The 22,452-nt window shown below is 54.1% G+C and overlaps 6 protein-coding genes across 6 annotated transcripts; 1 reads left to right on the forward strand and 5 right to left on the reverse strand.

Annotated features, from left to right (window-relative positions):
- Positions 1-286: 286 nt before the first annotated feature.
- On the reverse strand, positions 287-4,360 carry J4E78_008651 (uncharacterized protein; the record flags this gene model as incomplete). The annotated part of the gene is made up of 2 exons (XM_049369251.1): positions 287-3,367; positions 3,884-4,360. 2 exons carry the CDS (start codon positions 4,358-4,360, stop codon positions 287-289), a joined length of 3,558 nt encoding a protein of 1,185 aa, XP_049218952.1.
- Positions 4,361-5,834: 1,474 nt separating this feature from the next.
- J4E78_008652 (uncharacterized protein) lies at positions 5,835-7,292 on the reverse strand (the record flags this gene model as incomplete). Its single annotated transcript, XM_049369252.1, has 2 exons — positions 5,835-6,266; positions 6,315-7,292. 2 exons carry the CDS (start codon positions 7,290-7,292, stop codon positions 5,835-5,837), a joined length of 1,410 nt encoding a protein of 469 aa, XP_049218953.1.
- A 625-nt stretch (positions 7,293-7,917) lies between these two features.
- On the forward strand, positions 7,918-10,707 carry URE1 (Urease; the record flags this gene model as incomplete). Its single annotated transcript, XM_049369253.1, has 6 exons — positions 7,918-7,938; positions 7,994-8,080; positions 8,125-8,151; positions 8,204-8,587; positions 8,635-10,314; positions 10,387-10,707. 6 exons carry the CDS (start codon positions 7,918-7,920, stop codon positions 10,705-10,707), a joined length of 2,520 nt encoding a protein of 839 aa, XP_049218954.1.
- Positions 10,708-10,954: 247 nt separating this feature from the next.
- Positions 10,955-13,463, reverse strand: J4E78_008654 (uncharacterized protein; the record flags this gene model as incomplete). The annotated part of the gene is made up of 6 exons (XM_049369254.1): positions 10,955-11,592; positions 12,067-12,666; positions 12,719-12,961; positions 13,014-13,057; positions 13,112-13,295; positions 13,367-13,463. The coding sequence occupies 6 exons, from the start codon at positions 13,461-13,463 to the stop codon at positions 10,955-10,957; spliced, it is 1,806 nt and encodes a 601-aa protein (XP_049218955.1).
- A 737-nt stretch (positions 13,464-14,200) lies between these two features.
- On the reverse strand, positions 14,201-16,497 carry J4E78_008655 (uncharacterized protein; the record flags this gene model as incomplete). The annotated part of the gene is made up of 5 exons (XM_049369255.1): positions 14,201-14,425; positions 15,062-15,833; positions 15,888-16,028; positions 16,083-16,187; positions 16,298-16,497. 5 exons carry the CDS (start codon positions 16,495-16,497, stop codon positions 14,201-14,203), a joined length of 1,443 nt encoding a protein of 480 aa, XP_049218956.1.
- Positions 16,498-18,078: 1,581 nt separating this feature from the next.
- Positions 18,079-18,731, reverse strand: SCD1 (Scytalone dehydratase; the record flags this gene model as incomplete). The annotated part of the gene is made up of 3 exons (XM_049369256.1): positions 18,079-18,543; positions 18,593-18,648; positions 18,695-18,731. The coding sequence occupies 3 exons, from the start codon at positions 18,729-18,731 to the stop codon at positions 18,079-18,081; spliced, it is 558 nt and encodes a 185-aa protein (XP_049218957.1).
- Positions 18,732-22,452: the final 3,721 nt, after the last annotated feature.

Here is a 22,452-nt window from a genome sequence, read left to right on the forward strand (position 1 = left end):
AAGATAGTACAGAACAAAGGGAAAAAAAACTCACACTCAGAAGAGAATGGACGCCGCAACCAAGACGTTGCTGGCCAATTTGTTCTTTGGAACTTGCGATGAAGATCGCTCGTAAACTTTTCGTATGTCGGACCGCGTCGCAAAGTCTGCGGTTCGAGATATCGTTGGTAGCACTTTTGAGTATGTTTTAGACTGCCAGCTCTGCTGCTCATCAAGGTTAGTTCACATAAGAGGATCACAATAGCACTGCGTACCTGTTCTTCTTCAACCCCATCAACACTCCCCATCAAGCAGCTTTCAGTGCCTGCGCAACCAAGACCGGAACCAAGATTGCAGTGACAAGGCCAACATTAACGACGATACCAGCAATGAGCGCCGTTCGCTTAGACTGTGGCGTGACGTGACCAAGATGGCCTTTGGTAAGCTCGGCGATGACCTTGTCTCCTATGAAACGGAAGAGGATGATGCAGGGTGGCAGGAGGCAGAAGGCCATGAGGATGCACCATGATAGCTTGCGGCGGCGTGCCTCGTCTTCTGGGTTGGGCTCCCGCTCTACACAGAGAAGGTGAGGCGAGTGCTGGTGGGCAATGTTGGTCCGGACCGGCGCAGGGTAGATGTCTAGGCTAGGGTGTGTTGGACGGAGAGGCGTGGTAGTGTCGCTGGTAGAGGGACGATCACTGTGGGCCACGAAGCGCGTGATGTGCGTGTCCTGAGTCGAGATGGTCGATCGGGCAGCTTCAGGCGCAAGGAACATCTGCCGCAGTTTCGTCTGACCGGGTACGGCAGAGCGGCTCGTGCGGCGTTGTTGACGCAGGAACGTGGTAGAGTTACGGAGGTGCTTGCGAGCACCAGGGTTTGGAGAGGTCTCTTGAACAGTTTCCAGTTCTGGCGGCTGTGAGAACAGACTAGCTTCTGATGGTGTACGATGCTCGGGACTCGGCTTGTAGACTGGTCGGGACTGGCTGATGCGAGTTACGCTGCCTGTAGCTGGGAAGGGCGAAGCGTAGAACCCGGTGTAGTCTGAACGAACGCTCTGGCGACCGACGCTCGAGCTGAGCTTCACACCCGGACTGCTAGTATCTGCGACACTGCTACCTGTCTCATGCATACCAGTACCGCGAGGAGTACCAGTGAGGTTGCCTTTAGGCCCAACATAGGAGAGCTTCTCAAAGGTGTTCTGGCGCTCGAGACCAATAGGACTGTTGTCGAAAACGCTCTCATCAGCGGTACTTGAAGTCGGTAGAGTACTATCATCGCTTCTATACCGGTAATGTCCTTGTGACTGACCCACAGACGAAGCGCGCTGCTCATCGATAATGATGTTATCATTAGGGCCAGAAGCTAGCAGTTCTTGCGTCTCTTTGTCACTGAAGGCGTACGGGTCCGCCCAAGGAGCGTAAGCATATGGCTGATCGACGGCACCGCGCCCCCGAACGTCCTCAGGTTGAGTAGCGAACTGGAACAATGGTGCTGTCCGCGACGCTGGAGGGCTAGTGGCCAAAGGAGGAGATGAAGTATCGGGTGCGGTACGGACACTTGCTTGAGCTCTCAACTGTGGTGGCGACGAGCCGAACAGTTGAGGGTTTTGAGTGCGTGAAGGACTAGGGTGGTTGTAGTATGTCGAACGAGCCGGCGATTGAGCTAGCTTCGCCCAGGAAGGAAGGGAGCCATCTGAGTTTAGGCCAAGACTGTTCCGGGTGCCCTCACTGCTGCTATAATCTGCAATACTGCTAAGAAGAGACTCGTGGCCTTTTGAATCGCGACTGTTGCCGCCGACCGTTTCCCAATCCGCTTTATCTCCGGTAATAGCTGCGTCGCCGCCACCAAGAGGTGTGTCGAACTCCTCGGGAACACCAGATGACCTGTTTGTGGCTGATTTACTTAGCATTAGGCTGGCCGAGTTGCGTCTAGCCCACATCGCGGGGATCTTACGGTCATCCTGATGCTTGTTGGCCGTGTCTTGGAAGATTTGTTCGGCCTGTTCGAGAGCCTCTCTAGGCGTATGCGGACTCTGCGGGTTGTCCGCCTGAGAGTAAGAAGACGAAGGCTCGAGGGTCCTGGCTTCTGGTTGAGAGTACGATGAAGATGGCTCCAGAGTGCCTTTCATAGCAGGCTGAATCGAGACATCCGACTGCGAGATGCGGAGCAGATTTCGAGTATCTCCGTATGAGTAGCGTGATTCATCAGAGAACATACCAGACACTGGTAGACGTGGAGGAAGGAAAGGCGCTTCATCGTACTCAAAGGCCGGTGCAAGAGGAGCCGCTTCACGAGGGGGTGAACCTGGGTGCTGGGTAATCGGAAGCCGCCTGGAACCTGCACCAGTTTGTTGAACCCCCTTTCCTTTGCCTTCATAGTGAGTGGCTACGGACGCATTTGCAGTATCATGCGGGCTATATTCATCGATGAGTTTGCTGATGGTGTCTGTCTTGGGATCACGTTCTTCGACCGAAGGGTGGTATATGTCCTGGGCGAATGGACGTGACAGTCGCCGACTCATCCGATTAGAGTCGCCATAATCGTACGAGCTGTTAGGATTGTACTCGTTGGCAAAGTCGCTTGCGTTTATCCCACTAAGCCGAGCGAACGGGTTGCCACTGCTGTTCCGGTCGCTCTGGAGTCCCTGCTGATACATGGACTTCCGATGACCATCTGCGGTGTAGATGGAAGAACTGGGGTAGATCGAATCAAGATCGTCGTAGTAGGGCTTCGAAAACCCGCCTTCAGTAGAGTAAGGTAGATGAGACTCATCCAATCGTCCGATCTCCGTCGAGTGCTCATCCGGCAGCATGGATGCTAGTGAGTCCGTCTGATAGTGTCCTGTATGATGACCTCGTGATGTCTCGGCTTCATTCTGTCCGGGCGAAAACGCTTGTGGGAACGCCGGTGTAAAGGCATGGAAGCCTTCAGGTGACAGGGGGCTGCTGGGCGTAGCTGGCGACATTGGTCCGACAGGGAAGTATGATGTTTCGGGGGTTGTGATATAGGTCTGGTGTAGCGGACGTGGGAATTCTCCTTCCATGCTGATTGATGCCTTGCTCACGTTCTCGCTACGCATCTCCTGCAACTCCTCGCCCTGTGACGCCGACGGAGTCTTGGTGAGCTTCTTCGTCAAAGTGCGAGTCAATCCTTTGAGGGAGAAACGCGACTCGCGAGCAGGCGGCTTGATGGTCAGTGGGGAGGGCGCATTGATTGATTCGGGGCTGTAAGGAGGCGATGTGTAAGACGAGGAGTTGGGACTGAGGGCAGCAGGTGACGGTTCAAGCGGAAGCTCCATATGCGACTGCTCTGGCTCATCTTCAGGACGTCGCAGAATACCTGCATGCGCTGCGCGGAAATCGCCGTAAACGGCTCGTTTGGGCGCCATCTGTTGCGATCAGCTGTGCTGAGAGCGGAGTTGGGTTGTAATACATACCTCTGAAAATGCGTCGTCAGATGAACGTAGAAGAAGATATTCACTAGAATCGAAGTCGCGCGAGGGCGTAACAATGTCGTGAAGCAGTAGCGAATCGTGCGGGTTAACCAAGTCAAAGGAAGCACCGCGATAATGGATAATTGCGGGCGTCGCGGGCGGCGTCGCAGGCGCGGTCGTCGCGAAGCTAGGTGCGTCTATTCGCCTCGGCTCTCTTTCATCGTGGGGTGGTGAGAGCGACGGGTCGATCCGGTGGGGCGGCTGCGGGAAGCGGGATAGCGAGAAGGTCGAGAGTGTGGGCGTGGTCTGCGCGCCGCTGGAGTGTGAAAGATCGGTGGAGAAGCTCAACACAGCAGGACGCGGTGATTGGCGGTCTTGCGTAGATTTCACGTTTGCAAGCGGAAGAGCAAATACAGGACCTGTAGTGGCAGGCGGTTTCGGCAACCTTTTTCTTGACTTGAACTGACGTACCTTGCTAGACGAGTTTCCAGTGGATATGCTGGATATACTGCCCGTCTGCACGCGAGGCTCAGCTGACTGCGACCGAAGCGATAGTTCGAGCAGTGTCGGTTGCTGGGGCGGCGGGGCAATCGAGTTGAGTTGGTATGCCGACTGCGAAAAGTGAAGAGGGCGCAATGGTGGACCAGAGTCTGACCGCGTCGAATGCGATACCGATGGTGCGCGTTCGATATCGTTCAAGGCAAGTGCCGCAGGTTTCCTCCGAAGAGTCTTGCCTGACGGTGTACCTGTTCGCGATAGCGTAGGCGTGTGTTGCTGCTTGCGATACTCGTGGATGGTGAGGACGTGGACGGGAGTCCGGGAGGAGGCAGACGAGGTAACTGAGTGGTGTGGGGAGTGGACGGGCGTCATAGGATTGCCAGCTTGCATCCGCAGTGAAGCCGGCTCAGAAAGTCGCGGTGACTGCGAGTGGGGGTAAAATGCCGCCATCTTCGACTTGCCCGGCAGAACCGTTTGTCGTTCTCTTCGGTGGTGAATGAGAGTTTGCAATCTGATTCCTGACTACAACTCCGTCATTGGTTTCATGTGTAGGGTAGCTTTCCAGGCTCTTGGTTCGTTGTTTCGCTTCGGATCGGACTTGAGGTGAAGTTTAACGAATGCATTGCGGGACCCACGCCATGGGCTTCGAGGGTATGGATACGGTCCGGTTGCTTTCGTTCCAGTCGGCGAGCTATACTTGTAGCGATCCCAGAGTATCCGGTAAGCCTCAAAATCGCCGTATACAGACGTTGTAACCGTGCCGGAGTGGGCTGATGTCCGAAAGAGCGGTTTCCTTCGGAGGAATGGCTGAGTGCAGTCACAACCGAGTGTTCGTGAACGCACACGTCGTTTCTTGCTGATAATCGTAGTAAAGGCGGTGCGAAGCGACGTCAGAGATACCGAAGATGCGGGACAAAGAACCAGGAGCGAAAGACGGTGAGATATTAAGATTAGAAGTCGATACAGAAAAGACGGGCGGCACGAGAATCTATCCCGCAGAAAAGAAGAGGAAGGGACGCTAGACGATAGCTCTCGAAGAAGGCACGATGTTCTCTCACCGGGTACCTACACACAGTAGGAAGGAACAATGACGGACCAGCAGAAATAAACAGAACGGAAAGAACATCCCTAGAAGCCAGCCCAACTTCAGCCCCAGCCTTAGCTCCGAGGGGCACCGGGCATCGCATTCGTCACGCTCAGCAGACCACACAATTCCCACGCATCCTCTCTGCTGCCCTACCTCATTACACCTACCAGGTTCGTTGCGTTGCCAGAAAGAGCGATGCAGCTTCGTGGGTGGTTGCCGGCATGGCGGCCCCTTGTCTAGCGTGTCGAGGCGCTGGCCAGTTAAACCTCGCAGACACCTGCAGCGACGAAACACAGGACATGGCGCCGCGATGGCGAAAGGGCATCGTACACCACTTGATCCGCCCCGAGCGATGCGGGCTAATACCCGTCATCTCGTTTCAGAGCCTACCTAGGTAGCGGGACCTCGCGGGCGACGTATCGGAGGTTGGGCGGATGTTGAAAGATCCAATCAGGCGGCGTGATGCGTTTGCCTGCAAGCTTCACGACTGGCATTGCGCGGTGGGAGAGATGAGTCTTACCTCAGCTGGTGGAGAGAGGTGGAGATGACATTGCGTGGAAGAGGTGCAGAGTCTTGCCCGGTGCGAAAGGGGTGTGCATGATTGAGTGATGGTGGTGTGCTGTCATTTCACGAACCTGTCACAAATCACGCTAATGGTGGCGATCTCGAGTAGCCGAGTCTTGGGAACTGCATGTTCTCACACGAGTAATGATAAGGCGGTCGTCTGCCTGAATTATATTAGAGCGCTGCACTTTTGGCCTTGTTAGGCTCTCACGCGGGTACTTTGCATGCATTTGTGGTAGGAATGAACTACTCTACGCTGTTAGACGCCCCCGATCACATTACTGTAGCTCCACTGAGTCTATCTCCGCCACGCGATCTATCGCCTTTATCTTCTGATATATCTTGGGCAAGCTCATGCAAGGCTTGCTTCGCACCGTATTCCTTCAATCCCGTCCTTGACTTTCTCCGCCGTATTGACGGGTACCGCACAGGCTCCAAGTTGCTGAGAGGAGAGTACGAGAAGCGTCGCGGGTCAACCCCTTGCGGATACTGATGCTCCAGCACAACACGGATGTTCACGTTCTCTGGCACCGAACTATGGCGATGCTGTCGATCTGAATCTCCCTGGGGCGACTTGCTCTTGCTTGGAGGCGTGGCAGGCTTCTTAGGTTGGGGCGACGCCGAAGCAGCTTCGATGGCTTTCCCATCATCGGCTGCTTCATACTCTATCAGATTCGGGTTGTTGATCTCGCCTTGTCGCGTACCCTGTAAAGGTTAGCTTGGACCGTGAGACCGTTCAGTAAGCAAACTTACGCGTGTTGGATACACAGTTCCTGGCATCATGACATATTCATCCAACGTATGCATGAGTTTGGCGAAGTTGAAACCATGTCCTGGCCGGCTTGGAAGGAACCTCTGCCCAATGTCGTGTTCGAAACTGAGCATACAATCTTGATTCGGCATATACTTGGAGAGATTCGTGTACCACTGGGGATATGTGCCGTACCAGGCTCCGACATCCGCGTTCAGGTCGACTGACATGTATATATTCTCGCAATCTTCCGGCTTCTGCACAAGTAGGACGAAGTCGAATTCTCGTGGCAAGCCTGATTTTTGGAGCATGTTCTCCGTGAGTGTCCAGACGGCCTTGGCGTCTTCGACATCGTACTCTGATCCGTGTGGGCTTCGCTTCGATCGCACCGATCCTTGGATGCTCATCATGTGGAAGACTTTGTAGCTGCTCTTCATAGCTGCTTTCGGGTTCAGCGAAGCAGATACGGGCGCCTGCGATACGCCTAAGGAGCTCGATAAGCTGAAGTTCCACTGCAGGTTCTCTGGCGACACAGATCCGAACATCAGCTCTGGTGCATGCTTCAGGATCCGTGGATGCGACGCGCCTGGCTTCCGGGGCGTGTTGGGGTCACCGTCGTCGCCATGAACGGTGACTTCAATTTCGGCGCTTTTGAAACGGTGCGACTCTGGGTCATGGGGATGGAAGACAAAGTGCACCGAAACGAAGAAGAGATTGTTGATGTCGGGTTCGTGGAGCGCATTCGACCTGTAGTAGCCGTGTTGAAGCCGATTAACATGGGCGGAGATGTACGCGTTCCCAGGTAGCCGGCGCTCGTAGAGGCATTTCTTGTTGATTTGAAGTCGCTTCCTTGGTATGTTTGGATCTTTGGGCGGGGGCTTGATCGTTACTCGACTTCTCTTAACAGGTGGGTCAGATGTTTGCTGTTCAGGTTCGGGCTCATCGTTCTCTCCCTTCAGATGTCGCATCAAGGAGTGCATCGTAACGTAGAGATATGTCGAAGATGGCGTTCGCTAGACGCGTGGGTTGACGGTCACAGAGTATCAAGATGTGGTGCGTGCCCGCGTTGTTATCGACGCTACCGGCTACGGCGGTATTTCTGGTGAGTCTGGATCTGGGCTTATCATGGCTGCGACACGATGCAGGAGTGTTGAAAAAAGAGAAGGGACGAAGGCCTGAGACGCGTCAGGTAGGATAGGAGCAAGATAGGTAAGAAGGTTGGTGGCATAGGCCGAATGAGGCGTGGATCTGCATGTCTCAGTGGTGCTGGTGTTGAAACCAATAACCCCTACGTCATGCTGAGGTTAGCTCGAACCACGACAGGCACGCGCAGGTTCGCGACACCTGAATGGTCTGGCGAAAGTACATGTGCCTAGAATCGCATCCATGGATGTCGCTGGATGAAGGTTAAGAGCGCGTTGCCGCGGACGTAAGCTCCTTATCAGCGCGCGTCTTTATCGCAAGCGAACCCCGCAGCATGGCCCAAAGAGGTGAGGTCTGTGGCGGTAGAGTCGGTAGAGTCGGACTGGAGGATGGTGGGGATTCAAATACAATCTAGAGACGCGTTGTATTGTTCATTCTCTTGGCTGCTTTTGTGTATACAAGATGCAGTTGTGTCCAAAGGAGGTGTGTGACATGGTGCCATTGACGCGTGCGACCCCTGCTGACCATCTCGCGACAGCTTGACAAGCTCGTCATATCGCAGCTCGGACTCCTTGCGCAACGTCGACTGGCAAGGGGCGTGAAGCTGAACCATGCTGAAGCTACCGTGAGTCCAACATGCTATCACGTGGACGCTGCTAATGCTGTTAGGCTTTGATTGCGAACAACCTCCAGGAAGTACGACCTCCGACTTCGCGCGCATACCCAGTCGCATGCTGAACGCATACAGCTTATCCGCGATGGAAACCACTCGGTCGCGGACCTCATGTCCATTGGCACGACGATGCTCGGTCGTCGCCATGTACAGCCCTCTGTTGTCGCCTCGCTCGGCGAGTTGATGGTCGAAGGCACCTTCCCAACCGGCACATACCTCGTTACCGTCCACAACCCAGTGTCCACCGACGATGGCGACCTTGAGAAGGCGCTATACGGATCGTTCCTGCCAATTCCATCGAACGACATGTTTCCACTACCCGATTCGAGTGTTTACGAGAGCACGAAGCAGCCAGGCGCGATCGTGGCTGTCAAGGGAGAGGCTGGTATAATCAAGCTGAACGAGGGGCGCAAGAGGATCAAGCTCAAGGTCAAGAGTATGGGAGATCGGCCAATTCAGGTATGGAAATATCATGCGACCACAGGCATGCGACTCACAAGATATAGGTCGGATCGCATTACCACTTCATCGAGACGAACCCGCAACTCCAATTCGACCGCGTACGAGCTCATGGATACCGCCTCGATATTCCCGCAGGCACATCGGTGCGCTTCGAGCCCGGCGATACCAAGACAGTCACCCTGGTACAGATTGGTGGCAACAAGATCATAAAGGGTGGAAACCAGATCGCCTCGGGCTTCATCGAGGACATGTCGGTTGCAAGCGGCATCGTGGAGAGATTGAAGTCTGGTGGCTTCCTTCACGAGCCTGAACCGCATGGCGACGCTGCGCACATCGATATCTGCACCATGGAGCGACTGTCCTATATCAGCATGTTCGGTCCGACGACAGGTGACCTGGTTAGATTGGGTGCAACAGATCTCTGGATCAAGGTTGAGAAAGACATGACCATATACGGCGACGAGTGCGCTTTCGGAGGAGGCAAGACACTCAGAGAAGGCATGGGACAAGCTGGTGGTGTATCAGACAAAGACTCGCTCGATACCGTCATTACGAACGCTTTGATTATCGACTGGTCTGGCATCTACAAAGCGGACATTGGAATCAAAGATGGCATGATCGTTGGCATTGGCAAAGCAGGCAACCCAGATGTGATGGACGGCGTGGATCCCAACCTGATAGTTGGTTCATGCACCGATGTCATCTCTGCTGAACACAAGATTGTGACAGCAGGTGGTTTCGACTCCCACATCCACTTCATCTGTCCCCAACAAGCACATGAGGCTATAGCATCAGGCATCACGACCATGCTCGGAGGCGGCACAGGACCCAGCACCGGCACAAACGCAACAACCTGCACACCAGGCAAGACGCACATCCGACAAATGCTCCAAGCCATCGACACACTCCCCGTAAACTACGGCATAACAGGAAAAGGCAACGACGCCGAGCTCCGCCCCCTCCAACAACAAGCCGAAGCCGGCGTCTGCGGCCTCAAGCTCCACGAAGACTGGGGCAGCACCCCCGCCGCCATCGACGCCTGCTTGACAGTCTGCGACGAATACGACATCCAAACGCTCATCCACACCGACACGCTCAACGAATCCGGCTTCGTCGAGTCCACCATCGCCGCCATCAAAGGGCGAACCATCCACACGTACCACACCGAAGGCGCAGGCGGCGGCCACGCCCCCGACATTATCAGCGTCGTCGAACTCGACAACGTGCTGCCTTCGTCTACGAACCCCACTCGCCCTTACACACGCAACACCCTCGACGAACACCTCGACATGCTAATGGTATGCCACCACCTCTCCCGCAACATCCCCGAAGACGTCGCCTTCGCCGAATCCCGCATCCGCGCCGAGACCATCGCTGCAGAAGACGTCCTGCACGACCTCGGCGCCATCTCCATGATGTCCTCTGATTCACAAGCCATGGGCCGCTGTGGTGAAATCATTCTACGTACATGGAACACGGCGCATAAGAACAAAGTGCAGCGCGGTACGCTCAAGGAAGATGAGGGCACGGACGCGGATAACTTTAGGGTGAAGAGGTATATCAGTAAGTATACTGTTAACCCCGCGATAGCGCAGGGAATGGGTCATCTTGTGGGAAGTGTGGAGGTGGGCAAAGTGGCGGATCTTGTGCTTTGGACGCCGAGGAACTTTGGGGTTAAGCCCAGTTTGGTGGTTAAGAGTGGGTTTTGCTCGTATGCTCAGATGGTATGTTTTCTCCTTCCGCCTCCCCCCAATATCCTCTCCTCCATTATCAAGCAGAGGTCTAACACAGCCCAGGGTGATCCCAACGCCTCGATCCCCACCGTCGAGCCCATCATCATGCGCCCCATGTTCGCGCCCATGGTACCTTCATCCAGCATCACGTTTGTCTCGCAAGCTTCCATTGCGTCCGGCGTCGTTAAGTCTTATGGCTTGCGCAAGCGCGTCGAGGCTGTGAAGAATTGTAGGAATATCGGTAAGAGGGATATGAAATACAATGATACGAAGCCAAAGATGAAGGTCGATCCTGAGAGGTATACTGTCGAGGCGGATGGTATGGTTTGTGAGGCTGAGCCCGCAGAGACGCTGCCGTTGACGCAGGGGTATTTTGTTTATTAGACTGAGAAATTGAAGAGGTTTGCTAAGCGTGTGCTTCATGTTTGTCAATGTGATGTTGTTTTGTTGTTAAGAGAAACAGCTTTTGCTCCAATGTTCATATAAGTTACTGGTTGTTTGACAATAGGTAAGATCTGCTCTTGCCCCAAAAGACTAACAAGTACAACAATACGCTTAGAACGCTCAGAAAGCAAACGCTAAAAGACTAACCCATAGTCCCACAGACAGCATCGTCAAACTAACAATACGCTCAATCCCCCCTCATACACACCACCACCTCTTCCTGATCGTCGCCAGCACGCAAGTCAGCCTTCTCTTTCTTAGTCATCGGACTTCTCTCCCGACTGCCACCCAAAGTACTCTGCCTCTTCCGCTTGATTGTTGGCTCAAATTCGTGAGCGTTTGGGTTCAGCATGCCGGAGCCGCTGACATCGGAGTGTGCTGCGACGCCACCGAGTGCTTGTGCAAGTTCAGGTCCCATGCCTGTGGTGTCGATATGGTGTTCAAAGCTGCCCAGTTCTTCACCAAGGGCGCTGTAGAGCTGTCTCTCCAGACGGCCAGTACTGTCGATGCTTGAAAGCGACACTCCAGTCTTGTGGCAGGGCTTGAACGGAGACAGCTTGTTGCTCTCGAAGGAAGCATTGGTGTGTAAATGGGGGTCGATGGCGTCCACATCGATGATCTCCACTACATCAGGAATGTTCTTCTGGGTGTTGTGTGAGGATTCGTCTTTATCCTCAAAGATGGGTATATGTGCAGTCCGAGGACCTGAGTTCAATGATGGTAGCAGGCTCTGATCATGGCGCATTGCTTGTTCAGACAGCCTCGGTGAGTCGGATGCCAGGCCTTCCTTCCGGCTCCTGACATTTACAGCGGAAGGGCCGTGAGCTGACCCAAACTTAGCGGGCTCAATAGTCGGAGGTGGCGCTTCGCTCCGACTGAACCTATACATACTTGAACGTGCCGGAGATGGGTCTCTCATGGAGATATCTGAGTTATGGGTTGGCAGCCTTTGCGCGAAGGGATTTGGAGTCGGAACACGGTTCGCGTTTGGAAACGCAGTAGGCAATCGCGATTGCGAAGGCGGGCGATTCTCTTTGTTGCTTGAGAAGGGATGGTGATTCATCGTAGGAGGTTTGTCATTCATCGCATCGTGGAACCGCTGATTGTTTGGTGACTGCTTATTCGATGCGTTCCGTAGGGCATTGTTGAAGTCTGAGTATGATGACTTACGCGCCATGGCCGCCGACGGGCGGTTGATAGGTGGATTGATGTCTGACTTTGGGGGACAGTAGTTGTAAGCCGTCGGTAGGCGACCAGCACTCTCATGGCGTTGATTGCCCGATCCATGCGATAGCTCACGAGTCTGCTTTGGTGGACTCATAGCTTGAATGATCTGCCCTAGCTGGTCATCTCGAAGGGTGACAACGAGCTGTTTCTCTTTGTCCTTCCTCGGCGGATGATCTTCCCACTCTGTACTAATGCCTTGATCGTATTGGGACCTCTCAGGCATCCATGGTTGACTTTTCCGTGACAGATGTGAAGAAGCATACATGTAGTCAGGCATGGCCATGTCGCTGGTCGAGCCCGACGTCCTTCTTGTTGACCATGTATCCATGCTAACGTCATCGGCAGAATCTACAAGCGAGTTGAGATTGTCATCCCATATGCCCGGGCGACTGTTGTTACTAAAACCTGGAAGTGGCTTTGCGAATTGTGAGATAGGGGGCAGATGCGCATTAGAGCGTCGATTGGGTAAGGGAATCTGCGATCTGGCAAAGGCGGATGCCGATGGTTGCGAGATTGGCGACTGCATGTTGATGTCGCCTGGGAAGGGCCGGGCCTTCGGTGTCCGAGAGTTTGTCGGGGATATGTGTGACAGATGCGTGGCTCGCTCGAGCGCAGTGGGAAGGTAGAGAGGGTTTCGGATGGGCCATGAGATGCCCGCCTGTTCTAGGACATCTGTTCCTTATTAGGTATCCATATGTGAGGGGTATAAGTTCCTTCGACGCACCTTTTGGAGCATGCTGGAAGGAGAAGCAAACAATGTCGTTGGTCGTGCCAAGATCTACCTCTCCAGGACTTGTCGTCTTCATGATCAATTGTTCCGACAACATTATCTTTATTCGTCCTTGGGGGTCGTGAGCATTCCATGAGTTCTGCATGAGGGTCCGTTGATGAAAGGGCGGGAACTCGAGGCATTGTTTCCGTTGACTTGATGGATACTCGTTGATGGCGAGTGATCTCTTCTCTTGCGCTACACATCGTTAGTCCAACGGTGATGCAGCATTCACTTGGGTGTGACATACCAATTTCTTGGGGCCATTTCGATGTTATGTCGAAGAAGCCACGACTATGCTAATCAGCATCGTGGTCCCATGTCCACAGCCCATGGTGTGAAGCTCACAAGACTCTAGCCCCATCAACGACGACCTGAACTGTGTACACAACCTTCTGGTTCGCCCTTCGTCGAGACTCGATCAGTGCTGAGGCTTTCGATGCGGTGGCCCATGAGTGTACGGAGATACGGAACGGTGTGGACGGCGGGAGAGTGCTGATGTAAGAGGTCAAAGTGGGCAACTGGCGGCCATCTACATGCTATCAGTATTGACGCCCAGGTATAAGACGCCTGCATGCAGGTGGGGTAAAGCAAGGTACTCACACTCCTCATGTGAGACATAGCAGGCAGTCTTGAACTCCTGTATGGGTACGTGAGAGTCCTTTGGGAAGAGGATCACATCCCAATCGTCGTAGCGCATGGCAGGCGTGCGATTGCTGCTGTTCGGGTCCAAAAGAGCAACAAGCAATTGGCAGTTGTGCCGGATGTGTGTTTGTGGAGAGGAGGAAGAAGCCCATTGTTTATGAGGGTTGATGGCTGAGCGACGGCGGGTACGCCCGAGGTCCAGTGATGAGGAAGGCACGATTGTCACGGCGCAACGTCATGGCGCAAGGCAACTCACATCGTCAAAGGTTCGTGCAAATGCGATGAAGTGTGAATTGTATAAAATGGGCATGACTAGATCAGAACGCATGTTGCCGCATGCTCATGTAGCATCTCCCAGAGAGCCCTTCTACTAAAAACTCACTGTCCGTCAGTCTGTGATGTACCCTCCATGGACCTTTGCAGCGACCTTGTACTAGAACCCACTAACCATCAGTCTGCGACGTTTCTTTCGATAGACATCTCCCGAAATACCCACAGCGCACGCAGCAACTCAACGCAAAACCTCAAAAGAAGTGCAATCTTCTAGCAAAGACGCAAACCTCCCGCCACGATAGAAATGAAACAGACTCTTGACGCCTTCTCTTGCTGCATGGGTATACCATATAATTCTTGTTCGCCAGACGCCTCGCTAAAGCATTATGCCTTCATTCCCCAGTTAAAGAATATAGCCACGTCGTGATAATGAAGTTTCATGCCCCAAGAACTCCTTGCTAAAGCGGCAAAACAGTATCTGATATGCGTATAACCAATGCGAGAGCGTACGATGCGCAGTTACTGCGGTGGAGGGAATTGCTGCGAGAAGGCACCGCCAAAGTCGGGCGAGCCGAAGCCGGGGCTGTTGGGTCCGTTGGGCTGGGTGGGGGTGAAGCGGTAGTTGTTGAACGTGGGAGTGCCGTTCTGGCCGGCAGGGTTGGCCGAAGGGGCGTTCTGGCTGCCGGGTCGCTGGCCACCGAGGCTTGCGTTCATCGACGGCGGGTAAGGGGAAGGCTGGCCAGCCTGGACGGGAAAGTTGCTACACAATGACGTTAGCAAGATGTCCAAGGAGGGCAACGAGGTGGTAGCCTCTGCGCGTGCTAACAGAACCAACAACAAACTAACAAAGGAAAGACTAGAAGGCACTTGGAACAGAACGTTAGACGAATCAACCAAGCCAGCAAGCAAGCACGCAACCAAACACGCAGAAATAGAAGAATCGTGTGATTGGAAATGATGGCCAATCCTGCAAGGAGCAGCGCACAATCGTGAAGAAAAGGCAAGTCGAGAGAAAGCAGCATCCGGCCCATGCATGACTAGCTACATCCCTATGCTCCCAGAAAGATGAGTGGCACGCTTAGAAAGAAAGCCCGAATGGGAGAATAGATGGCCTGTTATACAAAGACTCCCTTCTATGGCCCTCCAGCAAGATGAGTGTCGTGAGAAGAAGTCGAGAACTTTTGGAGAACCGCCCGTTATAGAACTAAAGACCAAATCGCTCGAAATTCGTCATGCCGAGTCATGAAAGGGATCGTTGCAGTAAGCCAACGGGATGAACCATGACAGAAGCGCCGTGCAAGCAATACAGAGGGAAAGAATGCGCTTACTACAGTCGAGTTAGCATCAGACACAAAACTGCAACATGTCTTGTTGACTTACCTTCATCATCGGGCCGTAGCCACCGCCACCGCCGTAGGGGTGTTGCGGGGGCATACCCATGCCTGGGCCGAAGGGAACTGGTGGAGGTGGTGCAGGGCGGTAAGGAGTGCCGGCTGGACCGGAGTTGTTCTGGGACCTACCCCAGCTAAGACGAACGCGGGAGTTACCGATGGGGTAGCCTTGCATTTGGTTGATGGCCATCTCGGCAGCGTGACGCTGAACGAACTGGACGAAGCCGCAGCCCTTGCCTGGGGGAATCTTGACGTATGTGATCTCGCCAAAGCCCTGGAAGAAGGAGCGGAGCTCGTCCTCGGTGACGTAGCCGGACAGACCGCCGACGAAGACAGTGGTGTTGTTCGGGTCAGTAAACTGGTTCATCGGCTGGGGTGCACCGTAGTAGCCACCCATGGGGGGAGCGCCCATGGAGTACATGCCCATGCCGGGGCCGCCGCCGCCTTGAGGCATGCCGCCCATTCCGCCGGGACCTCCGGGACCACCGCTCTTGTTCTTGGGTGTGGCGGTGGAGATACGCATGGGGCGGTTGCCGCAGTAGACGCCTTGCATCTCAGTGAGGGCCTTTTGCTGGTCCTCCTCGCTAGCGAACCGGACAAAACCGTAGCCGCGCGACATACCACTAATGGGGTCGGACATGATCTTGGCGGACTTGGTGGACTGGTACTTGTTCTGGAAGAGTTGTACGAGGACGAATTCGGTGACCTCGGGGCCCAAGTCTCCGACGAAGATGCTGAATTCGGGACCACGCTCATCGCGGCTGTTCGAGTCATTAGTGATCACTGTCGTATGAGGGTAGCCGGGTGAGACTTGCCTCCTGTCAGCAAGACCACCGCCAGAGGCCCAGTTCAGCTTGAACGGGCGGTTGGAGTTGGGGATCAGTTGGCCGTTGAGGCTAAGGGCCTTGGACGCAGCATCAGGGCTCGCGAAGTCGACGAAGCAATATCCAGCATTGCTGCTATGCGGTAGTTAGCCTGGAGACTTTTTCCTGTGTAGATTCCGTGCTTACCCGGAGAACTTGTCGCGGATCATCTTGACGTTGACAGTCTCGCCCATGTTGTACCAGATGCTGCGCACGAAGTTCTCGTCGATCCAGGGCTCGAGTTCACCCATCCTGCGTTGTGTTAGCATCGATGTGCCCCACCTAGTAAGAGGCCACCCGAGCGCGCATATATCGCCATCTGAGATGCGCAATTCGCAACTCGGGTGCGTCCGCAGACTCACCAGAGAGTCGTCTTGCCCGCACCCTGGCCTTGGCCGTCACCACCAGCGCTGCCTGGCGGGCCCATGTTGCCCTGGGGTGGGAAGCCGTTGCCGGAAGCGTCCATGGGCTGACCCATGTCGCCGGGCTGCGGGGTCTGGTTGTTCATGTCGCCCTGGGGCTGGCCTTGGAATTGGTCGCCGTAGCTGTTGTTGAAAGACATGACTGATAGATCAAGCGGGGTAGTCGATTGAGCTAGCGGAGGTGGGGAGTAAGGGTATGAGCTCTAATTATGATAGAGAACCGTAGCGTCGTTTATATAGTCTGCGCAGAAAAAGCAATTGTTAGTTCCGGTGAGTGTGCGCGCAGGAGGTCAGGCAGCGGGAGCAGGGTGAAGGAGCTGGAAGGGTGGCAGGCTGCACTTACCGATTAGATCCGGCTCCTTCTATCACTGCAGTCGCGGAGGCAGTAGAGAGTACAGGCCAAGGAACACGCCTAGGAGATAGTCGGGAAAAGCGGCGACAGTAACTCCAGGTCGCGCACGAAGGAGTGGGTGTGGGTGAGGGAGAGCGAAGGAGTGACCGTGAGGAAGCTCGAACGAAATCTGAGTGGGCGGGTCAGTACCGTAGTTTTCATGTCAGGCATCACATGCGGCGGGCGCACGAGGCCCATGTCACGACAGGTGCTCGCAACACCCACGGCAGTGAGAGCGCGTCGGGATGCGCGACGCTGGCTCGGGCTGGTGGCCGCGCTGCTGCAGGCCGCGCGACCAAGTCCGTGCAGGCGACGACGTCAGTAGGCGATGGACGCACATGGCGTAGCAGACGGGCGGTGGCCGAATTGATTGTGCAGTCCGCAGCTCCCATGCCCCGGTGCACGAAATTGTGCAGTGGGCGGCCCGCCAAGACGAGATGAAAATTGCTCATGAGATATACGTACCGAAAAATCTCAAGGACACCGGCGAACTGGAGAAGCAGATGAGATCCAAACACCACAAACGCGAGAAATCGGAGAGGAAAGACGATCGACGACGGCGAGTGTTGGGCAGTGTGGGAGGAAGGTCGGTCGGTGGGCGGGGTCGGTAGAAGAGCGAAGAACTGCAGATGATGTACGGCGCCGAGAATCCGCTAGGATTTACTTCGCTTGGTTTTGGTAGCGATGACTGCGCGAACCTGGGGACGCGGATGGCGTAGACCAGTGCAGGTTTAAGCTTTCGATCGATACAAGGATTGCGCGACCCAAGGATGAAGCGGCTCCATTGCGAGTGGCCCATCGCATCTCGCTACAGAGGCTCAACACGGCTGCCACGCTGGCATCGACCAGATGAAGAACGGTGCCGGCTGCGTGCGATCTGCTCTGCGTTATTAATAGGCGACCCACCCCTGGCCGCGTAGATGACTTGCAGCCAGAAGTCGTCACCGGGCTTTCGCAATGTGCGGGGCGGTGCCTCACCGAGAGCCTCTGCAGTCTGCAGCCTTTCCAATCCATATCTCACCCATGCTCGCGCCGCATCGCTGGACTCTGTACTCAAGCCGCGCAGTTTTGCGCCGGTCGAATCACACACCTGTACCGCCATGGGCCCCTCCATCCTCTCTCAGTGGTCCCACCGCCTGCAGCTAGACGGCCGGCCGCTGAGGCCTGCATCCAACCAGCTCGACAGACACATATCACGACCGTTGCGCTTGTGGAGCTGTGAAGGCCTCCATTAAACATCGCCGTGAACACGTACACCAGACTGAGCAATATCAAATAATGTCTTCTATCATTCGTAGTGGTATCTTAGTAAGCAGATTCCTATCCTATCCTACATCGCCTGGCCAGGGACCTTCTCTGGGATGCCAGCAGCAGCCTTGGCCTCGCCCAGCTGCTCACGGCCCTCGGCGAACACCTTGTCGAAGTCGTACTCGAACCATCTGATATCCGGGTTCAGTCCAGCAAACTTCCACTCGCCGTCGATCTTCTTGTACCAGTGCGTGTTGAAGCTGTGGGCATGGCCCTTGACGGCAACCTTGGTGCGGGACTCATCGGTGTACCTCTGATGGGGCACACGGAGCTGGTGGTACCCGGTAATCTCGTCCTCTGCAGTCTTCTCCCACCGCGTGCCGCCGATGAAGTGCTGTGTCTTGAGGAGAGGGTTGCCTAGTACGTTGGGGTCCGAGGCCATGGCGACGAACTCGTCTGCAGGCATGGCTTCCCAGATCTTGTCGAGAAAGGATCGGTAGTCGATCTTCAATGTGGGGGCGATGCATTTGCTAAGACGGTTCCAGTCCTGCGATGTGTAAGTGATTATCGCTGAGCAGCGGTGCATGTCGACCGACCTTGCTATCGTAGCTGTCTGCCCACTCATAGCACGCCGACTGGCAACCCATAACGTCTGAGCTTGTTAGTCATGCTCGCAAGAGACCGCAGAGAGGACCAACCATCGAACGTCGGCTTCAATTCGTTCTTCTCAAACATGATGACTTTTGTTTCTGGTGGTTCTGGTAGGCGAAAGTGTTACTGTTATAGTATGGTATTGCAATTATATCTCATCCCATCGTTCCCTTCGTCTTTATATCTGTCGTGCTCCATATTCCAGCACTTCTATTTGCGTCCCCTTCTGCGACGTTTGGCTTCGGGTCCCCGCCCAACGGGGTTCCGCCATCCGCATACTCGAGACTGCCGATGCGGTGCCAGCGGTCGCGAAACGGGGCCGAGTACATTTCTGGACTCGGAGGTCCCTATGTTTCGACACTGCCGACATGTTTCTACACTAGGATAGTGGAGTTACGTCGAAGATGTGCTGCAGGGCAGTTGCTGCCGCGACCCCTCGCGGGACAGAGAAGGCGCACGGGCCACTAAAACACCAAACCTTCCGATGGTGCGCCGTGGCTTCAAACTTCCTTCATGTCCAGATATAGCAGTCGCGACAGATCGCGCGTCGACCCAGTTTTAACACTTGAGGAAGAGTCAGCGCCTTCAGTTCAGGCTTGATGATGCTGCGGTGACGCACCAGACAGCCCTGGAGCACTCCAGCGAACAACGACGTCAGAGCTATCGCAATCATACCGTATACCAAACTACCGTCTTAATGACCAGCTCGTAGCAGGACTGGTCCGCAGTCTAAGTCAAAGGCGCACTCCAGATGTCTATTCATTCAGGCTTGATGAGTCTCGCTGCTGAACGATAGAGAAACCGCTTCGCCTAAATTGCCTACTTCGCCAACCATGTCTCGCCAACAGACCGGGTTGCCCCCCAAAATTTGCGATCATTCAACCACCTCCAATCCTGCTGGAAGATCATCATGAATAGATCACCCAGACGCTGTTTAGAGCGGCTGCTCATCCTATCGTCGCGCTTAAGAGATATATTTGGTTATGGGTAGAGTTGTTTGCGCGCGGCATCAACCTCAGACCCCAGCAATGCAGTGTGATCACAGAAAGCGAGCCAATCGTCTACCCAGCGCTTCTGCATCTGTATGGAGCGCTCAACGCGATCCTACAATGATGTTGAGAATAAATTGTTGCAGCGTGCTCTCTCTGGGAGCATACAACGAGCTTCGCGCAAACTTGCCTCATCTCTCTGAATTCTTCGTACCGATCGTGCTCGTGGCAGTTTTGGTTCCCTTACCTATCGCTTCCACGCCAACCGAAGAAAACACTGAACAGCCTGGAGCCTACATTGGCGCTGGGTCACCGCCTTTGCAAGGTTTTGGCTCAACGTAGCCTGCAGACCTGGTCAGTTTGTTTCTTGTATAGGGTCTTTGACTTGATGTAGTCTGCAGACCTGTTCCGGAATATCCAGCCAAACTCGTATTCTCCCAACAGACTCGAGATGACAGAGATACTCAGGTGGACACCGCCATCCTGGTGGGGCGGGGATGGCAATACGAAGCCTCTTCCTGCGAAAGGCATGCGTATCTTTGCGTCGAGTCAATTTGGTGGTGATCGTGTCAAACGAGTCAGTTCCGCTTACGCAAAAGCGAAGAAATGCAAAGTATGCTACAACAACGAGTGGCCTACGGTCGCAGGCGGAGTCACTGTTGGAGTTCTGATGACGTCCGCTGATAAGGGATGTGCCGGTTGCTTAACACTATGTGGTATTGTACACAAATGTGCCATGGTCACCAAAGGCTCAAATCGGCCGTTCGAGCTTGGCTTGAACCAAAGGATATCATGCAGAGTGGAACAGTCACGACTTGTCTTGGAATGCTACCCAGATGCGTCATGGGAGGTGTTCGATCCAAAGGGTAAGCATGCGACGACTGAAATGTTTTTCACAAGCTAATGTCTTCAGGTGGCAACAATCCGTGGCGAATACCACGTCTTCCGCATGAAGCCGTTTCAGACTCGGGTTCTGATGAAGCCGTTCAACGGGTCTCTTCATGGTTACGAGAATGCGATCACAAACATGAGTTGTGCAAGGGTGCTAAATCGAGCCTCCCAACTCGGGTCGTTCTGATCCAAGATCCAAAGAACATCAAGCTGTATGAGACCCGCGGCGAAGTGAAGCCTTATGTTTGTCTCAGTCACTGCTGGGGAGGAGCTACAATTAGGACAACTACGACGGCGACCCTGACCGAACACAAGCGAAGAATCCCTTCGGAAAAGCTCCCTCAAACATTCCAGGATGCCATCTCCTTCGCCTACCGGTTGGGATACAAATATCTGTGGATCGACAGTCTTTGTATCATTCAAGGTGACCATGAAGACTGGCGAAGAGAAGGCAGCAGAATGGCACAGATCTATTCCGGTGCCGACTTTACCATTGCTGCCAGCGACGCAAAAGTCCCATCGCAAGGCTGTTTCCGCAAACATCCGGAACGTCCTGTCAGCAAGTTCTCGTACCCGGATACGAACGGCTCCATGCTGGACGTTTGCGTTCGACCCAGCATAAACCATTATGCATGGAAATATGGCCGATATCCATTACTGACGCGTGGCTGGACGTTACAAGAATGTCTGCTATCCCGACGATTGGTACACTTCACAGCCGAAGAGATGTTCTGGGCTTGTAGGACGGAGAACAAATGCGAGTGCTCGTTCTGGTGGGACGCCACGACATTGCCCTTCAGAAATTTGCGCAGCCCTAAATACCTCAACACAATACGTCACTCTAGTCCGGCGGAGTGCGTAGCTCTTTGGCATGGTATCGTCAGCGAATACACTAATGCGGAGTTGTCTAACGAAACGGACTGCTTTCCAGCATTGCAAGGAGTCAGCAGACAGTTGTACCCGATGAAGAAGTCGGCTTACATGGCTGGATTATGGGAGAGCAGCCTCATGTACGACTTACTATGGTATTCTGATCATGATGACAAATCATCCGCACCAACAGCATGGCGTGCACCATCATGGTCATGGGGGTCTATCGTGGGGCGAGTCCTATGGCCAAAATGGCTTTCACACTCCACGCCTCTAGCCACTTATATTGGGAAGGAAATTGTCCCTGCAAGAGGAGGAGACGAATATGGGCAATTGCTCTCCGCGAAGTTAACTTTGCGAGGCCGCAGTTTGCTCGCAAACGTTGAAGGCACATATCAGCCCTTTGCACCATCAAACGAAGTCATCAGATACCCAGACCATCGGGCTTGGAAGAAATGCGAGCGCAAAATTTACATCGATCGTCCACCGGAATTGGGGCATTCGGAAAGCAAGAGGGCTGTCGTGTTTACCGGACAGGTCAAAACGCTGCTCATGAGCGTGTACGATATGGGACAGTACAAGGTGGGACAGGGATATCTCTATGCCATGTTGGTTCTGCAACAGGTGAATAGGGCAACGAACACCTACAAGCGCATTGGTTACATGACATTGGAAACCCGGAAGGGGTTCGATGTGTCCAGCCTTCCACTAGGGTAAAGTAGCCGCCACAAATAGCTCTCAAGATATCTTGCTAACTTATTACTAGTATGTAGCTCCCTTGCCATGCTTTGCTAACGTAGTATTAAGACATCTTGTTTTTCGTGCTAACAGCTTAATAGGCAACGAGGAGACTCTGCACATTGTTTAGTTGGGTGGCAGATGCATGTGAGACACTTCATGTAGTCTTCTTGTGCAGAAAGACGATTCTCAATTGACGCGAAGACAGCGGGTTTGTCGAAAAGCGATGTAAGATCAGGTAGATAGGTAGTGTAAACCAGAATGGCAGGTTCATGTATTGGAAAGTTTGCAATCAGTTTGAGTTGAACAAGATAGAG

Source organism: Alternaria triticimaculans (assembly GCF_023758025.1).
Source record: "Alternaria triticimaculans strain BMP 0046 chromosome Unknown scaffold_16, whole genome shotgun sequence".
Lineage (NCBI taxonomy): Eukaryota > Fungi > Ascomycota > Dothideomycetes > Pleosporales > Pleosporaceae > Alternaria > Alternaria triticimaculans.